This window comes from Podarcis bocagei (assembly GCF_964188305.1).
Source record: "Podarcis bocagei genome assembly, chromosome: 4".
In the NCBI taxonomy this organism is placed as follows: domain Eukaryota; kingdom Metazoa; phylum Chordata; class Lepidosauria; order Squamata; family Lacertidae; genus Podarcis; species Podarcis bocagei.
Window position 1 is genome coordinate 80391181 of NC_138128.1, and position 20200 is coordinate 80411380.

Here is a 20200-nt window from a genome sequence, read left to right on the forward strand (position 1 = left end):
CCATCTACAAATTCCTGTCCCTTCAAATCCACAAATCTGTCTTCTTTGGCAAAATAAAAGAAAGGAAACCAAGTTCAATTCAAGGGGCTTTCCATTTCATCATGTTTTACTGAACCCCATCAGGAGAAGGCATAACATATGAACAGGGGTGTGCTTTTTCTTTCATCTCACCAGTTTCACGCTCCAGTGCTGCATCAAAATAAGGATATTTTGGGGCTCCAGGGACTTCTTCTTTTTAAACAACTTATTAACAGATAAACAAACATTGAGATAATCATACGAATTATTTCTTCCTCTTCCTCTTCTTCTTCTTCGTTCTCGTTTACCTGTCTCTCTTAATTTTTCCAGCTCTGTATGGTCGTCCCACTAAACTACTGGCACAGATCAATCCACAGAGTTGTAGAATGCCTGGCAGATTCTGTGCATTTTTAACATTTGTGGAAAGATTGCTGAGAGCCCCTGAAACTCATAGGGGTTAACAGACACATTGCAGAATTATACCTGTACATAGTGAAGCAGCCACTTATAGGCCTGCAATTTTGGGTGTCAAATTGCAAGTTATTCCAGCTGCAACCCTATATCCTCACTTACCTGGGAGTAGGGCCCATTGAGCTCAATGGAACTTGAATAGGATTGCACTGTTGATATATTATCTTCCCTTCTACTGCAAGAGGGATGCCTTTGGATTCTCTGTCCTAGATGCCAAAACATCTTGGTCAAATATTCTGCCTCTGAGCTTACCCAAAGCTTGTTGTGCTAGTTCTGGTCTAGCTTCCTCCAACCTGGTGTCATCTGGAAGCTGTTGGACTCAAACTCCCATCATCCCTAACCTGGCTGAGACTGATGGGAGCTGGAAGGCACCAGGTTGGTGTAAGGCTGTTCTAATCGGTCACACTTTAATAACAGAAATGGGAAAATATCTGTTAAACAGCTGCTGAGATTTGTGTTTGGTGTGCGTTGGATACGAATTACCGTACGCTTACTTAGATGCTAGAATGCTTTAAATTGTTTGCTTTTGTTCTTGCATGCTGTAAAACTCTGCCGCCTAATCAGACGGAAATTTGCTGGCAGGAAAATGATGAGGCTATACACTTATGAGTTCCTAGCAAAAGCAGCCCTGTCAAGCCAAGCCAAACTCAGACTAAGGGGCAGGAATTTGTGTTTAAATTAAGCTGAGCATTTTAAAATGAAAAACTACCCCAATTTTTCTTCAAAAGGCTCGTTGGTGGTGGTGTTGTTTTTTGTCCTTTTCTTTTCTCTTTTGCGCTGATTTTTGAGGCAACTTAAATCCAAATAAATTGCCATTGCCCTAGTTGTAAGGCAGGGGAGCGGTAGCCACTGTCCCTAACCCCTTTCTTTCTTTCTTCCTCCTCTCCCTTTTTCTCTCCCTCTCTTTCTCTCTCTCTTTCTCTCTCCCTCTGTCTCTTTCTTCATGCCACAGGGAAAGGTTTGAAACGGAACGTAACAGCCCACGCTTTGCGAAATTGCGCAACTGGCATCACGGCCTTTCGGCGCAAATCCTTAATGTCAAAAGCTAAATAAATCCTATGAATAGTAAACAAATGTGCAAGACAGACCTGCTCTATAAAGAATAAACTGCTCTCCTGAGTTAGCGCCTAGGAGTATTCCGTATATTGATACACTAGGAAGGCATAACACTGGGTGTTGTTTTTTCCCTCAAAGTGCTTGTCTTTTGTTTTCTGTTGCTGGTTTCCCTCCACCATCCTGTAAGTCCTCTGAATTGTAAAATGGATTAGATTGGCCTTCACCACACGTATAGTGTAGCTTGAAAATGCTGACTGGCTTAGCTATTATAATTTCTAGCTTTTAACTAATGTAAATGAAACAGGGAGATGGGCAGATTTCTGCGAGCAAGTATATTTATATATAAAATAGCTCCAGAGTATGTTCCTGCAGATTAAATAAAACTGGAAATAGGAAGTTGGAATGGAAAGTGTGCCTAGGGCTTGGGCTTGCCAAATATGTAGACCTCTTAGTTGGCGTAGTTCAATGATGTCATTTTAGATAAGACATTTGATGTCCAGGGTTTAATTTCTTTTTTCCTTGTCTGTGGCATATCTTTAAGCGCTGAGGCTTAAGGTGTCGCCTTTGAAACCTGAACCTTGCTGTGAGTGTAAAGTGGGAGGTGGTAGCTCAGGAATTAGAGAAGCAAAAGGCACAAGATATCAAAACCTTGTAATGTTGGCCCAGAAGAAATGAGGAAATATGAGGAAAAATTGTGCGCTGGATTTTTAAAAAGCATGGCATAACTTTTAGACAAAACTTTGCCTGTTCTGTATTCGCAGTTGCTTTGAAACCCACTTTTCTCTGTATATAGCAGTGTGGTTGACCTGAAATAAAGACTCTAAAAAACAGATGACCTTACGTGCCTTTTTACCTTAAGTTACCTTGCTTCGTAACATCCAAAGTCTCCTTTATTAGTCTTCTTATTGTCTATCCTTAATTGCTGTAAATATGAAAGGACAGAGCCAAATAGCAATCCAGTTAGGAGGCTAAGGAAACTTGCACACAGACAGGGCTACGTGTATATAGCACATTACTACCACCAGTCAGAAAGATAAGGCATTCTGCCAAACAGCTGTTGGGGAAGAGAACGTGGGGCTCCATTTAGGCCTGCCCAGTCTCTCTTTCTTGCTAGACAAGCTGTTTTGACAACAACAGCCAATCTCTCCTGACAGAGTTCAGAGCTGCCGAATGCATGGGCGTAGCCAGAATTTTTGTTAGTGGGAAGCAGGCCTCTTGTTAGTGGGGGGCAGAACCTCAGTTGGCTATGTATTTTTTATTGACTTTTATTGATGGGGAGGGCAGCTGCCCCTTCCTGCCCACCCCCTTGGCTACGCCCATGGCTGAACGTATGTACAAATGCATAGCTACAACCACTGATTTCCCCCTGCCCTCCCGCAATGCCTAAATCTGTACTGGAGATTGGCTTCGCAGTTTTTTCTGCCTGGTTGAGTACAGATTCCTTAATTATTTTCGTAACTTGAGGGTTACACTGTTCACACTACCCCCATGTCTGCGAGTATTTAGCACTCCACTTCCTGTTCTTTGGCGCAAAAGCTTAGTCCTCATCAATGGGGCACAAGTCTTCCTGTCATTGGTGCGGCCAGAAGTCTCCCATTTCTACTTTCTCTGTTCATTTCACCAAACTGTTCCCGAACTCTTGGGGAGGGGGCAAGTGGAACAACAACCAAAGGTTAGGTGCCCATTTGGGAAAGAGAACAGAACATCTATTTTTTCCCCCTCCAAATATTTGAAGGACTTGGATTGGGAGGGGTGAAGAGGTAGTTCCAAGCTCCTAGCATACAGCCAGTTGTGCTATTTGGGGTGAACTTGTGTGGGCAAAGACCTCTATTGGGTTGTGCTTCAGGGCAGACCCATGTTCTCCATCTCCACATCTCTAGCCCAGGAGAAGAGCCATGCCTCAGTGGGACAGGGACACCGTTCAGTCATACAGCACCAACATTGCATACAAAAGGCCCTAGGTTCCCTGGCATCTCCACGTAGCCATGGGAAAGACGCCTGTCTGAAACCATGGAAAACCAGAGCTAGTCATTGTAGCCGATACGGAGCAACCCGAGTGGGATAGCTCAGTCGATATAGCATGAGACTCATGATCTAAGGGTTGTGGGGTCAAACCATATGTTGGGTGAAAGATCCCTGCATTGCAATTCTATTATTCTAACTTGTCTGACTAAGGTGACCTCTTAGCTTCTACCTTTACTATTAAGAACCTTTCTGTGTGCCTCATTTTTCTCCCATTGTGCTTTTTTTTTATCCCCCACACCTTGCCTTTTCCGTAGGGGAAATTAAATATGATAGTGTCACAGTTGCATTTCAAATCACCCCTCCTCTCCCTCTCGCATTCTTGCCAGTTATAAGTCCCAGTTGTAGCCATGACAGTTAAGCAAGGCTTCTTTCGGGAGGAAGCGTGGATAGAAATTTAGCTGATAAGTTAATTTTTTAAAATGGCACATGCTTGGGCAGAGGATGATAAAACACTGCAGTCAATGTTCTAAAACAGAACCCTGAGAGACCACTGTGGTCGGGGACATCCCTGGTGGGACTGGGCCAGGGAGATTGGCTGGGGCCAGACCTGGCCTTGTGCTTGGATGGGGAGGGGGCATGTTGGGTGCCACAGCCAGCAACCCATCTGTCTCTCACCCACACAAGGAGGGTCTCTGCCTTCTCAGTTCCTAGAACAAGGCAGGGAGGGAGGAGGTGGGGGGCCTTACTGTCATTCTTATCGCTAAAGCAGAAGGAAAGGGGGAAATGTTAGGGGGGGGGAGGTGAGGAGAGGAAGAGGGGTGGCAGAGCAGGGGGAGGTCAAGGCAATGGGGGGGGGGGACTACACACAGTGTGATTTGCCCTGGGCCCTTCACCCCTTTAAGACCAGCCCTGATTGTGCCGACTGTCACTGAGAGAAAAGGCTTTCTGAGAAAACCCCAGTGTGGACATCATGGACGCTTCAGGTGTATGTCTCTGAATCGCAAGCTCAGTTGTGGGCTGAGGGCGCAAGGTGTTTAGGAAGATGGTGCTGACTACCTTGCAAACATTCCACAGGAGAGGAAACGCTCGCGGCTTTTGATCTAAAAGTATACAGAAAAGGCAATTGCTTCCACGGAGACAAATAGTGCAGCTTTGGTAGTTCTTACCAAGAGGAGGGATTAGAGCTACAGTGGTGCCTCGCAAGACGAAATTAATTCGTTCCGCGAGTTTTGTCTTCTTGCGATTTTTTTCGTCTTGCGAAGCACGGTGTCGGGAAAGTTTTGGAAAAGCTTCAAAAATCACCAAAGTCTTTAAAAACCTCAAAAAAGGCTACCACACCGCGTTCTATGAGTTGCTCCTTGAAGTCAAGTCGCAAATGTATTAACGGTGTTAAGAAAAAGGAAACAAACTTGCAAGACGTTTTTGTCTTGCGAAGCAAGCCCATAGGGGAAATCGTCTTGCGAAGCAGCTCAAAAAACAAAAAACCCTTTCGTCTAGCGAGTTTTTTGTCTTGCGAGGCATTCGTCTTGCGAGGTATCACTGTATCAGGATCAAGCCAGACATCTCTACAACTCTATACCAAGTCTTTATTGGATTCTGGATGAGAGTCCTGGATGAGAGTTCAGGTACTTTCCTACATTGTTAATTTTGCTTCCTGGTTGGACCAGTGGAAGAGGCTTCCACTAGGATTGTTTCTGTGCCATGTTGAAGCTTTCAAGATTGAAAGCCAAACCCATTTCTCTTTAATGCATCCCGCTGGCCAAAGCAAACCATTCAGGGTATACCTACACTATAAACTTAATTTCTAAATCAGTTTCACCACTGTGGCTTCCCACCCCATTCCCAAAGAATCCTGGGAACTGTCAATTGCTGGCGATGTTGAGATCTCTCTGTTCTCAGAACTAGAGTTCCCTAGGGAGATGACTCTTAAGCCATTTTTAATTTGTCTACAGATATACCCTCATTATTGGCCTGCATCAAGCCAGTGCTTTCATTTGCCTTAACATTATATTCAGGGCTGTGTAAGTTCTTCATTTTGTGCAAATGCAGAAAGGGCACCAAATTTTATAGAGAATATCAAATTAAGTGTCCTGAGAACTTTGGCCTTCATTTTTATTTTTCCTAAAAAAGTAATTTTCTGGCCCATGTGAGTATAAGTTTGGGTTTGTTTTTTAATTTAAAAAGTGTGGGAAATGCCTGGTGAAATATCAAATCAAAAGGGGGGGGCTACTTAGTGCCTCCCATTGTCATGAATCAGATCCTATAAAGCTTTTAGACCCTGCATTCTCTACGACTGATTATGAAAATAAGCAAATACATATATACATAAATTGATATGGATTGCAGCCTTCCATTTTTCTTGGGGCAAAATTCCAGCGATCTTGGAGTAGAATTTTAATTTTAGAAAACGACCAGAAATAAAGAGCACACAGCCCTGACTAAATTAATTAATGTTGCAGAAATGAATCTCTGGCATTGACTTGAGTTGACTGGCTTTCCTTATCGCTGGCTGTTAGCACGTGAGTTTATAGTAGTTTTCTGCCACATTGTTTTGTTTCCGATGTAGCATTTTGTTGTCTTCCTATCTGCACTAACCACAATGCCTTCTGACAAAAGTTGGCTTTCCTATGTTCGCCATGCAAGCTAATATTGTGGCAAAGTATATGTTGTTCATTTTGGCAAGCGCTGCTTCTGTTTCTTAACTTTTCATGCCTGAGGGGAAAGGGCAACTTTTCTGCCCCCCACCCTGATCACAACATTATGCAGAGTAAGGTGGCAAAATGAAACCGGGGTGTTTTGTCTTCTACCAGTTACTGCCTGCAGTTGAACCGTCCAGCATTTGCCCGTCTCATTCTGCCTGAGGCTCTGCCCATTAGAACAGTGATGGGTGACCCTTCAAAGTCTGAAAGACGCATTCTCCCAGTCTCTCCTGGGGTGCTGCCTATCAGAGGGGCCAGAGGCACAACTGTGTGGAGCACCAAGAAATGTGACGCCTTTGTACACCCACACAAAAGTCAGAAGTTTCTACATTTGCATGTGTGCATTGCCCCACTCCTTACCCAAGCAAGCAATATCAGTTGAAGCCAGTGACATATTTTAGGTAGATGGGGGCGGAAAGAGGGAATGGGGCAGGGTCATTGCTGTGCCTGAGAGGCAGATTTCCCAGGGAGAGTCCCAAAGATTGGTTACAGAGGCCTGGATGGCCACATTTGGCCCTGGCCCTGAGATAATGCCGCAACTCTGTAGAATGAGTCCCATTCTGCACATATAACAGCAAGCTAATTGGTGCTTCTAATGAAATAAAACCATATTGTCCAAAGCATTCTCTCTCTCCTGTACCAATCTTATAATGTAATATCTGACTACTAGGCTCAAAAGTTTTTCACTAATTACACTAGGGATTGCTTGGCCCATTATATTCACTTAACACAAGACTAGGTATCATTATCCCCAAACATTATCTAAAGTCTTGTTTGTAGTCTTTGGCTGGATCTAGACACATCAAAGAAGCGTTTCGGTTAAACGTGTTGTCGCAGTGTTATAATGCATATACAATGCATATAAAACACTTTTTCTTGACCGATCTAGCTGAGTTCTTTGTCATGATAAAGAGCCAAAGGGGGGGGGAGCAGTTCATAATAAATCAGAAAATAGATGGCAATAGCAAGTAGATCAACTGCAGCCAAATGGGCTGGTTCTCATATGCTTGATTGTTCAGCACTTGAACACCGTCAGCTGAATGTGTGAACAAACTACTGAAAAGCACTGTGGTTGAGGTGACGTGAAAGTTCTACCTGTAGTGATTAGTTTTTAATGGCCTATTTGCATATGCAAGTCATCCCTTGATGCTCTCTAACCATCAAGTGATGAACACGCATGTGTGAACTGGCCCTTGATATCTGCACCAGAAAGCACTTATAGCTCGGCAGCTGGGTTTATAGTCAGTAATTGTTGTTCTTCCGTTCGACCGTCTAATATAGCCCATTGCTAGCACATCAAGAAAGATTAACATGTAAAGTTTAAAAACAAAATAGAATAGAGAATTGCCCGCTGAGATCTGCACTTGCTGATTCCTTTTGTCACAACTCTGAATATTTTCCTTTTCTTCTGCATTGCTGTAAGGGACTGTATTTCCCCCCTGCATTGTCTCATGCCATTCTCTCTCATTTTAAATTTCACAACTCCCCTGCCGTCATCATTCAGTAGCTCCTTTGATACAGACACTTAAAAGAACAATTTCTGTAAGATTCACTTTTCCCCCACTGCAAGATGATGGTTGCCAATGGATGAACGTTGCCACTCAAATAGCTGGCCATCTTTATCACCCTGCCGGGTAGTGTAGACAATCATGCCAGTCGCCTACTTTCCCAGCTTTAAGTGCAAAAGAGTAGCAAAAAAAAAAAAATTCCTTACTATTTCTCAGGATGATACAGACGACTAGCATAAGGAGCAAAGTTCTATTGCACTTCAAGAGTTTGCTAATTGATAAATTATCGTTTATATTCACTCATCATCTTGCAGTGCGCAAAGCTGGTATGTAAGCAGAGGACCAGTTTACTGAGTGCACTTGTTAAACAGTTGTCTGTCCTCGGTCACACCTATTTTATTGATCTCCTCCAGTTAGATGCACATGGACCTGGGTGTCACTGCAGCCACCACAAAGGGTTGAGGAACCTGACGTTCTGACAGTCACAGAAAGGACTGAGATCCAACAGAGGCTTCCACTGGAAGAAGGGGATGATTCTCACTGATCCCCCACTGTTCCAGGAGGGTCCCAGACCCCGCAACCCTACAGAACAGCCTTTCAGGGGGGCTGTAGGGGGAAGGAGGAATCAGCCAAAATGGCCGCCCCTCTTCTTCCAGCAGGGATCCCCTGTAAGCAAAATTCTGCTCACGGGATCTCTGAGCCCAAGCTTAAACATCAACACCACACATATGTAGTGGAAGGCTGAAAATTAAGTTGGAATTGTCACCATTCAGACTAGTTCCATAAGGACCTTGTTACAGGGCGATGCCAAAAATTGCATTGGAACAGGAGCAACAGAAATATAAAACAAATTCACCTTTAGGCTAGCATAGCCTACAATGATTCCCACTCCCCGGTGCCTTTTCCATAATTTTAGAGGCCTAATGCTGCTAGAAGCCTAATCTTTGGTCTTGTCTTTGATCTGGATCATTTGCTTTATGTTGCTGTAAATTTGGCTATGTTGGAAATAAACTGCTTCAGATTTCCTCGCACCCCCAAGCTGAATGGGTGTGGAAGTTTATCTTTAAAATGTTTTTTGCATGCCCTTTGGTTCTTGGTATATTATTTTAACACTTCTTTTCGTTCACAGACTACTTTGTCTAACATACACACTCGCACACCACCGAGCCTGACTGCTGTTCTATATGTAACCTTGCAAGTGGATTGATAACTTGGGCTTGCCCATACAGCTTTTATGTGGTATATTATAGCTGCATAACAGGGGATAGGCAACTTTGGTCAGAATTTCTTATTCCCAACTTGAAGTCCGAGGCTGGTTGATACATCTGTGTTGAACACAAATCTCACCACCCCTGGACTGGCCAGTTTCAGAGCATATACAAATGAAGGGGTTGGTGTAGCCAAAGTACTGCTGTTTCCATGTTTGTAATGCCCCTGCTTCAATGGAAAATAAGTAGTGCTTGATTTAGGGACTCCATTCTCATGCTTCAAAATGAAGAATGCATAGCGTAGCTAGCTGATGGGCATAGTGACCATCTTCTCACAGTAATAGATCTTCTCAATAGTAATAGATTGGTGGGATATTGTCAGGTGTGCATCTCCCCTGTGTTTGATATCACGCATCAGAACTCCTGAGGAAAAGCTTTATAATTTAAGTGCTTTGTTTGACAAAGCAAGAAGGATCCTCAATTCTGGAGAGATCCAAAGATGTAAACTGCTGCACCTACGCAATTATTCCAAGAGCTGGAAACCAAGCTGAGAGTTGGACGTCAGTGGCAATTAGTACACAATTGGGCACAAATCACTGAAATCTGTATGGAGTCCATCAACTATTAGGTGTTTCACAAAGGATGGGCATTTTGGAGGAATGTAATACTATACCCCCAGTAAATGGGTGCCATCACAATGGCTCAGTAATTTATTTAGGTCAATGTATTGGTAGAGCATGGGGTTTACTGGTGTGTATTTAAAAATAAACAAACAATAACATGGCAGTCTATTTTTTAAAAAAGGATTGACAGTTCTCAAAACTAAAGATCTAAATGCATATGTCTATTTATCCTACTGTATATCTGCAAAGCACCTGATTTATAAACACTTCAATTTTAATTAAGTGACCAAGTACATAAGTACATCAGAAACAGGAAACCAAAGTTTCTCTTTAGCTGCTCCCATAACAGTAGTGGTCTTTTATTGCTGTTGATTACCGTATTTTTCGCTCTTATAAGACGCACCAGACCATAAGACGCACCTAGTTTTTGGAGGAGGAAAACGAGAGAGAAAATATTCTGAATCCCAGAAGCCAGAACAGTTCTGGCTTCTGGGATAGCCGCACAAAGCCTCTTCAAGAGAGGGGGAGCCTTCATCCCGCTGCCCTGAAGAGGCTTCACGCGGCTAAGCCAGAACAGCAAGACAGATCGCTGTGCAGCGATCCCTCTGCTGTTCTGGCTTCTAGGAAAACCCCCCAAGAGCTGAACTCCCTTTAAAGAGCACGCGGAGCGTGTGTACAGCTCTTGGGGGCTTTTTCCCGAGGAGGGAGAAGGGCAGCCCGTCAGTTCCCTATCCAACCTCACGGAAAAGCCCCTAAGAGCTGCACACACACTAGGCGCGACTCTTTAAAGAGCGCACGGCTCTTGCTGGCTTTTGCGGGAGGTGGGGGAAGGGACAGAGGGCAGCCTGTCAGTCCCTTCCCCCACGTCCTAGAAAAGCCCCCAAGAGCCGTGCTCCCTTTAAAGAGCAGCGCAGAGCGTGTGTGCGACTCTTGGGGGCTTTTCCCCAAGGAGAGAGAAGGGACTGACGGGCTGCCCTTCTCCCTCCTCGGGGAAAAGCCCCCAAGAGCCGCACACATGCTCCACCCGGCTCTTTAAAGGGAGCGCTGAGCAGAGCCTCCCACCTGCATTTGCTCCATAAGATGCAAACACATTTCCCCTTACTTTTTAGGAGGGGGAAAAATGTGTCTTATGGAGCGAAAAATACGGGAAATGTTCACAGCCTCCAGATTTTGCTGGGCTACCACTCCCATCAACCCCAGCCAGCAGGGCCAGTAGTCAGGAATGATAAGAGTTGTAATCCATCAACATCTGGAGGGCCGCAGGTTCCCCACGCATTATTTAGATTAGCCATACATGTATTGCAGCTAGGAACAGAGCAGAAAATCATTCACGGGGAGAAATTCATTCAGCTTGCATTTCGATGCTTATCTATAACTAGTTTGCACTTCCTGAACCAAGATGCAGCTGCCCTCAAGATCTACACTTCTCAGAATTTTGTGAAGTGTTTTTCCACGCAAAAAGTATGCCCAAAAATGCATATATCATTGAAAATAACATTCCAAGCCGCTTTGTGGTAGGGGAAGTTGCTTGCAAAAATGTGTATATTAGGCAAATTTGTGTGCAAAGACTGCACATATCAGAAGAAATGCATATGAAAATGCATATTTTTAATGTAGGCTTTAAAGAAGCACTTGCAAATGGGTGCAGAAAAGGGGGAAACTGAACCTAAAGTTGGGAAACTGAGAGAAACTGAAATTGACAAATTTGTCCATCCCTAATAGCAAGCAGTTACTATCTTCTATGAGGCATTTTGTTCTATGAGAGAAGGGCGGAGGGAACTCATCTTCTAAGACGATGCCTGCCACCCGGAATTTGTATTAAAATAATTAACAGCCTTTGAAAGGAAAGAAAAAGTGTTTCCCACTTAATGGGGGGCACCTTTTGAATTGAGTGAATGATTAATTAATTGGTTGATTAATTATCGACTAAGACTTGCAGTATGCAGACCTACCTGACAGTAAACCCCACTGGTCACAATAGGTCGTAATTCTCTGCAAACATGCAGAGAATGTAAACATTTCAACCCTAATTCTTACTCTAGACAGAATATATGGCAATAGATATCCAGTGGGTTCCTTTAACTAGTTTATGGGGTGCTAGTTCTCACTGAAATTTCAATCCATTAAATTTTCTGTTACCACTGCAGATGGGGACTCTTGGGACTGAATGTTCTTTCATACAACCTACCCCCTCCTCCCCAAAGAAATCCTCAACCCTCCACATAGAAAACTAGCCTGTCAGAAAGAAGGCTCGGCTAGATTAGACCCCTTGTAATCTAGCTTTCTAAGTGCATGGATTTACTAATATTTTGTACAGAGAGACATTGAATTGTTGGATCTCCCAGCTCCCCTGCAGTCTGAAGTGGGGCAGTCCAGGTGCAGGTGTACCACCTAATGAGAAATTAGGCCTGCATTTTTAATTGTTTTCCCTGATGTTCTCAGTGAGCCCCTTATCTGTGTCTGGACCCTAACAACAACCATCCCTGCTTTGCGAACTGCTGGAGCCAGCCGTGTACCACCTACCTTTCAGCACAATTCAATAGTTCTCCCACCACAGGAACAATCATTAATTGTATTCATACTATATTCCCCTCCTTCCACAGTGGCAAGAAAAATGTTGCTGGATCTCCCGAAAACAGGTAATGTGTTTTTGTAGACTTGACTCCCCTGTTTATTACAGATGCTTTCCCTCGGACACAGAACGGTCACACCCAGCAAATAGTTATATGCCTTTAAATCCTGCTCATCAGTGGGTTGAAGCCCTCTTAACTTTATCCTAGATTTGGGGTTATTTGATTTATGAACTGTTTGAACAGATTAGAATACATGTTTATAGTGGATAAAAAGGGGTGTCTGCACTGTGAAACTGTCCTCTAGAAAGAGATTGGTCTTGGTTTCAATCAGGATAGATGTTAACCTTTCAAATGTAAATCCACTGGAATTCTGCACCATTTTATTTAGAAGTGTTTTTAGTTACATTCCCCCCCCCCTAACTTTCTGGTCAAGTAACAGAATGGTTCTTCTCTTGTGCTTTCATTCTAAATTTCTCTTCGAAAATTTCACAGCTGAATTAGGAGGGGACACATAATAGGGGTGTTTGCAAGTCACACCCATTTCCCTGTTTATTTTTTATTTTTTGTACTATACAGCACATGTTACTGCTGAAATATGGTTAGTTCAGCTATCACTGTGCAGCTGGTCTGTGTTCACCATGCATCTCCTCCATTCATGACTCACTGTTTTGCTTTATGACTTAAATCTCCTGCTTTTCAGTATTTGGACCTCCCATTTTACCTGACAGTTAAAGAAAGTTCTAACAAGTTTCTAGATTTCTCAGTTCTCTGAAGACACTCCTAGGCTGTGGGTTGGATCCATAAGTGCATCTTCAAGCAAAGGGCATCTTCAGCTCATGGAAGTTCTGTTTTAACACCCTGCACAAGAAAATTAAAACCAAATTCATACACACACACACACACACACACACACACACACACACACACACACACACATAATAGCTTTTTATTAATTTTCTTACTTAATAGACAAACATAAACAGTAAAGTTACCAAATTAATAAAATATATTAAAAACAAAGAAACAAAATACAAAAAGCATACATACAACTACAAATCCATAAATTCTTATGTACAGACTTATGTCACCATATTCTTTAATCCGAATTCTTTGTCTTCTCCAATAGACTTCCATCTTCCTCTAAGTGGGTCTATTTTATCTATTTGAACTTCTCCTTTTATCCTTTCTTCATTTCTCCTATTTTCCACATACTATACTAATAATCCATATTGTGGTTTGCAAATATTATTCAAAGCAAATCCAAGTTTTTACTTGGAGACACTGGTTTTTTTTACATAATCTCTATAGATTCCCCATTCCTTTTGGAATTTTTGGTTAGGTTGTCTCCTAATCTCATCCGTCATTTTTGCCAACTCAAGATATTCAAATAGCTTATCCTGGCATTCCCTTTTTGTTGGTACTATTTCACTTTTCCGATTCCTAGCTATTAATATTCTAGCTGCCGCTGTGGCATATAAAAATATTCTCTTTTTTTCATTCCTCCTATTTCCCCCCCCCCCTGTTTGCACAATAAATTGTCCAGGAGTTTGCACAACTTCATGAGCAAGTGGAAGCATAAGAACTGCTATAGAATCTACCCATTTAAGCACTACAGTATGTGCACTCTTGGACAAGGGATTGTAAAACAAAGCTAGTGGTTATTTTCTTTCTCTTCCCACTAGTAGAATGTATTTACCACGGAAATATGGCATATTTTCAGGTGCTTTTGTATCTATGATGTCAACAAAAATGTCAGAAAAACCACAGTCTTCATTATGAAATCCAGGAGTTTTATTTGGGCACCTAATATTATATCTTGGCATTATTATTATTCTATTTTAAGGAGCAACTCGTTGAGCTCTCTCTCACAAAAGCCTTTGAAATTCGGAAGACTTTTATGGGAATTATGCCGGGTGGGTTGTATCCTTGAATGCTCTTCTTTAACACATGGGAAATAGTGACCCTGAGGCAGCTATGCTCCCATGCAACTAGTTCTGCATAAAAACTAGTGGCCCCAAATGCGGATGTGAGTCCACATCAAAAGTTGCATCCTGTCATTCCAGCAGGAGCTGGATGACCAGTGCAATATGGTTGTGCATTGAGATGCACACTGCACCCGCCTTGCCTGCACACACGGCAATCTGCTTCTGTGTGCATCTCCTCCCTGCTACATGAGAGCTTTACAACAGGATGCAAAAACGTTTCAAAGCATTGCATCCTACAGTAGATTTACATAGTGGCCATGTAGATCTATGGCCTTTAAATGCCAGCTCCTTGTTTGGCCTGATTCCAACCCTGTCCCTCCCCAGCCAAAGTCTTGGTTGTTCTTTAAGTTGGAGATGATGTGATTCCCCACCCAATGACCTCTCTTATGCACATGCACCCTTGTAATCTCTGTTGCCCAGCGCTGCAGGTACTGCTCACGATGCACAGTATGCGACGTCAAGTGTTTGGCATTGCCCTAAGTCTTGCAGCACAGATGCCAACACTGACAGAGCTAGAGCAATGGCCTCCAAAGGGTCCGTGAGATTTGGGACTGGTACAAGTCAGAAGGAAGCCAGCTGCCACAGCGCTGGCCAGACAGTCCCTCCTGCTTTCTCCAGTAACCAAAGGTACACTGCACCATGCAACTCCATGACTGACCTGGTTTGGATCTTTGCTTTGGGTTTTGTAATAACCTCTTCTAACTTCTAATGGAACGTTCCAATATTTAAAGACTCTCTATACCAGCAGTTCTCAACCTGCGGGTCCCCAGATGTTGTTGGACTACAACTCCCATCATCCCTGAGCTCTGGCCTTGCTAGCTAGAGATGAGGGGAGTTGTAGTCCAACAACATCTGGGGACCCACAGGTTGAGAAAGGCTGCTCTATACAGTCTACACACACACACACACACACACAGTATTTAATATGAGACATTAAATGTTACATCTTACCTCACTGTTAGATAATTGTCTGTAATAAATGATTACAGCAGCTTCACGTCTCCAGATTATTGCACAATAACTGCAACTGTCACTTATAAAGGGAATTTGCCCCAACTAATTCTGCTTCAAAAAAACAATTCCACAAGTATGTGTTGGCCCAGCCTTTGTAAATATGCTTACAGAGGTTGCTAGCCTACAGTTGTTTTACTAGCCTGCTGTAGGCTGGCAGAGAAGGGGTGGGCAGCCGCATCCCTCCTCCTGATCCTGGGCTTCCCTCCTCCTGCAATCTGCTCAGAGGAGCAGAGCTCTCAGCTCCTCCTCCACTAGCTTACTCACTCGTTGGCATGCAGTTTCTACAAGGTGCGTGCTTAAATACGAGGCTGTGTTAGCCACAGAGAGAAATTAGGTCCAGAATTGGAGCTCCTGCGTGAGATTTCCCCCATTCACTTTAGCGGAGGGCACAGTTTCTGAAATATACTCGGAGTCGAGTGTGAATTTCATTCTCTTTATTCAGCTCATAGTAGCAATGAATGAAACTTTTCCCAAAACGTCTAGCTATATATACATTATTTACACAATGGGCCCCGTGTGATTGGCTAATTCCGGGCTGCTCCTGTAGGCCAGTCAGGTTGCGGATTCACCGCCTCCAGAAGCCTGATTGGCTGCTCCTGCAGGCTAATCAGGTCACTGATTCACTTCCACCTGGAGCTGGATTGGGTGGCTCCTGCGGACGAATCAGACAGCTGCATTCTGGATCCTATTGTTCTAGGATTCAGCTCAGTACATAACAGTTTCATTTGTGCAAAGGGATGCACAATCAGATTTCTCCACTGAAATGAATAGAGTTCCCATGACTGGGAACCAGGTGTGTATTACCATTCCCACACTTGCAAGAAATTACTGAATTCGAGTAAAGAAAAAAAATCTCTGCATCAGGGTTGGCTAACATGTGGCACTCCAAATATTGCTGGACTACAGTTTCCATTATCCTGATCATTGGCTAATCCTGGCTGTGGCTAATGGGAGTTGGAGCCCACTACAGCTAGAGAGCCACAAGTTAGCCACCCCTGGAGAAATATCAGTTTATTGAATTAAATGATTTCCTAAATTGCTTGCCCATCCGTATTTAGTCAAGTTGTGATTTGTTTTAGTTCAAGCTTCTTGCTACTTGTGCTTTGGAGTAAATCCTACTAAAATTAGTGGGGCCTCCGAGAACACATTGAACTGAACTGTAAAGATTAAAAACATTTCCATATAGTTTCCAAACTATGTTCATTTCCATCCAAGTTCCCATTCAATACAGAGCTTGCAACTTTTACCAGGTTTAGATTTTTACTTGAGAACTAGGTGCAAGTATACATTTGTGCATTTCCTAACAGAGAATAACCACAGATGTCCATCATGTGCTCTTTTGCAAGACCACACATGATGACTGGTCATTATTCTCCATATTACCAGTGTGTTCCCTACTTTGTGCTTAAAAGCTTCAGCGTGGGTTTTGTGTGTTTTAAACACAGTTTTTTAAAAAAATTCATCATCTTAACGTGTGCTGGACTGTGCAGTTCTGTATGAGAAGGCATCAAGCCTGCCGACAAGTTGTGTGTGTGTCTGTATTTTCACCTGTATGGTGCTGTCCTGGTATGTGTTGTATGTTAAGAAACTTGGATTTCCTCTGAAGTTCCCCCTTCTAAATATGGGATTTAATAGAAGCTGGTGGAATAGGAAGAACAATCAAGAGGATTTGGCTGGTTCACACATGCATGTGCTTTATACTACGTCTCACTACTTGTTTCCGCAACACTTGATGGCTTGCAGTTGACCGTGCGGATGGATTCCAACAAAAAGTAAGGAGAGCCTGCTGGATTGGTCCAGCATCCTGTTCTCACAGTGGCCAACCAGCTGCCTTTGGGAAACCCACAAGCAGGATCTGAGCCCAATAACACTCCACACACACCCCACCATTTCAGGCTACTCATGTTCAGATGCATCACTGCCTCTGCTGTGGACTATTGTGTTGGAAGGAAGGTTTTGTGGTTTTGAATGTTCATTCTGCATTTTAGCTCTGAGGTGGTTCATTCACACACCTAGGTCATCCATTCATGTTGCCGTTATCACTACAATTGATGTGCATGTATGAATCAGCCAATCTACAGGTAGAAGCTAACATGAAAACATCCAATGGTTTTGTTGTGCAACTGTCACATAATATGATAGTGGGCTGCTTTTGAAGGCCAGTACAAACGTTTGGGTCTGTTGTGAGGTATAAGATATTAATTTTTTGCACAGTGTTCTGTATAATATCTAATGGCTCATATGAATTCTGGTACATCAGTAATCATTCTAAAACCACATGAAGGGCTGTCAAAATAGCATTTTCACACTGTTTTATATATGTATGTTAATAACTTACTGATGATCCTGATAGCGTTTTTCCAAGCTCAACAAGGTATAGAGTTTGAATTCTGTCCTGGGCTGTGGACAGAATTCCTTCCATGTGTGGGCACTTAGAATCCAGACAGAATCTACGAAACATCCGTGCCCTGCATCTCTACAACTTTTGTTAAGAATGGCATGGTGTACATTGACATAGAAATACTGGGTAAGAAACAGGGATTGTCCTTTGTGTGAAACAGGGAAAGGAGAGTTGGTAAATAACTTACTTGATTTTTCCCCCTGCAGCTTTTTTGGTTCACCTTCGCTGGAACACACTCCTGCAATTAATAGATAAAGTAATCATTTGATACAGCTAACTGGAATATATAGAAATGAAGTCAATGTATATGCACAGTCAGTTTATCCTTCATTCAGAGAGTGTTGCAATCTCTAGGAATGATATCTCAACACCTTTAAAACTCTTCAAGTCTCTTAAAACAAAACAAAAACCCAATTTTCCTCCCTTCTTCTCTTCCTCCTCCTATCTCTGTTCCCCCTCCTTTTTCTTCCAACTCCTCATTTTATTGTTTATTCCACCCCCCAATAGCCCTTCAAGACTAATCATTTTGGTTAAGTGCAATCAACTGCTCTAAACCACCTTAGTTTATCGTAATAGTTTGCCCTCATGATCATTTAACTATGACTTGGTTTGCATAAGTTTACTATCATCTAATGCTGATCAAGGAAGCTGGGATTTGTGGTCCTATAACATCTGGAGGGTCACAGGTTCCCCATCCCTGGGCGATGTGTTTACACACAACTGATGCCCGTGATATTCTTCCACCCAATTGTTTGGCATATCTACTTTTGTATTTTCCATGCAAACCAGTAAGATGGAACAGCAACTCCTGTTATTTAGGGGGGCACCCATAACATCTCTGAAGTAGAATATAATGTGTGGCGCTTTAGAATAGTGGGGTTTTGGTGGGCAGAACAACTTAGAGGGGAGACAAATCCTGAAATATCTGTGAACAGGCAAAAATACACACTAGTGATTCAAACCAGAAAAGGTGGCATAAGATCCATCAGGATAGCTTTCAATGGGAAGATCAGTAATGGCAGACAAGGAAACCTGGCCATTGGCGAGGTTGTAGAGCTAGCAAACAGGCAGGATGAGCAAGTCAAGGGACCACTAATTGAATTTTTGTACCTTCAGAAAACCATGTTTCTGTCAAAGTTCAGGAGAACCTGCTCATATCTCCTCAGGTTCTCTCAGGGCTTAAACAATCATTAGAACACTGCGAAAGGAAATCTGTGGATCTGTTGTCGTAAATCCTGCTTATTAATGGCACTCCTGTAATCTAGATTGTGGGGAAGCAGTCAGATCCTGGCACAGGAGTGTTTTTGCTGGTCATGAGCTGAACAAGGCCAGGTCCCAATGCCAACACAAGGGCACCAGATCGTTGATGTTGGAGTTTGATGTGCACCACAGCACTATGCAACCAGACTGTACGAATTGAATCAGGAAAATCACATGCTGAAGTTCTTGCTAGGCTACACCATTTGGACTGCAGGTGGGGAATCACATTTGAATGCTCCCCCACCCCCGTGCAACAATAAAACTCCCTGCATATAGAAAATGAGCATGTCAGGAGATGGCTGAGATAGAACCCTTCATAGTGCCATTACAGGGTCACGTAAGCAATGAGTGCAGTTCCACAAAGGGAGACCACCATGTGCGAACTCTGCCTCTTGAAGAGTTTTTGCTAGTGGAGGGAGTCTGCATAGGTTGTAAAGTTCTGTTGAGGGCAAGTGGGCTTCCGCTTTACATCACAGTGCTCATTCACACAATTCTCCATGTAATTATATTTGCACATTCATAACTATGTAGACTTAGTAGTAGATAGGTAGCCGTGTTGGTCTGCCATAGTCAAAATAAAAAAATTCCTTCCAGTAGCACCTTAAAGACCAACTAAGTTAGTTCTTGGTATGAGCTTTCGTGTGCATGCACACTTCTTCAGATACCTGAAGAAGTGTGCATGCACACGAAAGCTCATACCAAGAACTAACTTAGTTGGTCTTTAAGGTGCTACTGGAAGGAATTTTTTTATGTAGACTTAAGAAAGGTTCTTGTGAACTGTGAAATATATTCGGAGTCGAGAGTGGATTTCATGCTCTTTATTCAGCTCATAGTGATGAGGAGGAATGAAAGTTTCCCCAAAGTATGTGCTTTATATACATTATTTACACAATGGGCTGCACATGATTGGCTAATTCCGGGATTCTCCTGTAGGCCAATCAGGTTGTGGATTCACTTTCACCTGGAGCTGGATTGGGTGGCTCCTGCAGGCCAATCATACTGCTACATTGTTCTAGGACCAATCAGACTGCTGCATTTTGGATCCTATTCAACTCAGTACATAACAAACTGGTTGATACACGTATGAAGCAGTAACCAATTCGGTGACAGCTCAAGTGGGGGAAAGGGTATTTAGGGAGATGCGCTTGTTGTGTGGGGCCTATATCCACCTGGCAACGCATGTATCTGACTGTGGTTGTATCAGAGTTAGAAGCAGAGGTGAGGGAAGGAAGAGTTTTTGAATTTGCTCCAGCTCTAACCTATCTGTGCATATAGAAGTCCCCGCCCCCCTTTGCACATGTTAGCTGCTTTCAACAGCTTGCTAAAGTTTTGCACTCCGTGTTTCCTCCCAAACAGGGGCGCCAACTATAGGGGGCAAAAGGGGCTTCAGCCCCCTCGATATTTTTGGACAGGGGGCTG

The 20200-nt window shown here is 43.1% G+C and overlaps 1 protein-coding gene across 14 annotated transcripts in view; it reads left to right on the plus strand.

Moving 5' to 3' along the window:
- LDB3 (LIM domain binding 3) overlaps positions 1 to 20200 on the plus strand; it is a 161177-nt gene that overhangs the window by 107889 nt on the left and 33088 nt on the right. For 6 of the 14 annotated variants that reach the window (XM_081190846.1, XM_081190852.1, XM_081190853.1 and 3 more), the window contains 2 exons: positions 12152 to 12187; positions 14527 to 14733. The exons of 3 other annotated variants lie outside the window; for them this stretch is intronic. In XM_081190846.1, coding sequence (XP_081046972.1) covers positions 12152 to 12187; positions 14527 to 14733 — 243 coding nt within the window. Of the gene's footprint in view, positions 1 to 1441; positions 2376 to 12151; positions 12188 to 14526; positions 14734 to 17136; positions 17201 to 20200 lie in introns of those variants that run through there. 5 more of the 14 variants (XM_081190856.1, XM_081190859.1, XM_081190847.1 and 2 more) reach the window with 3 other exon arrangements.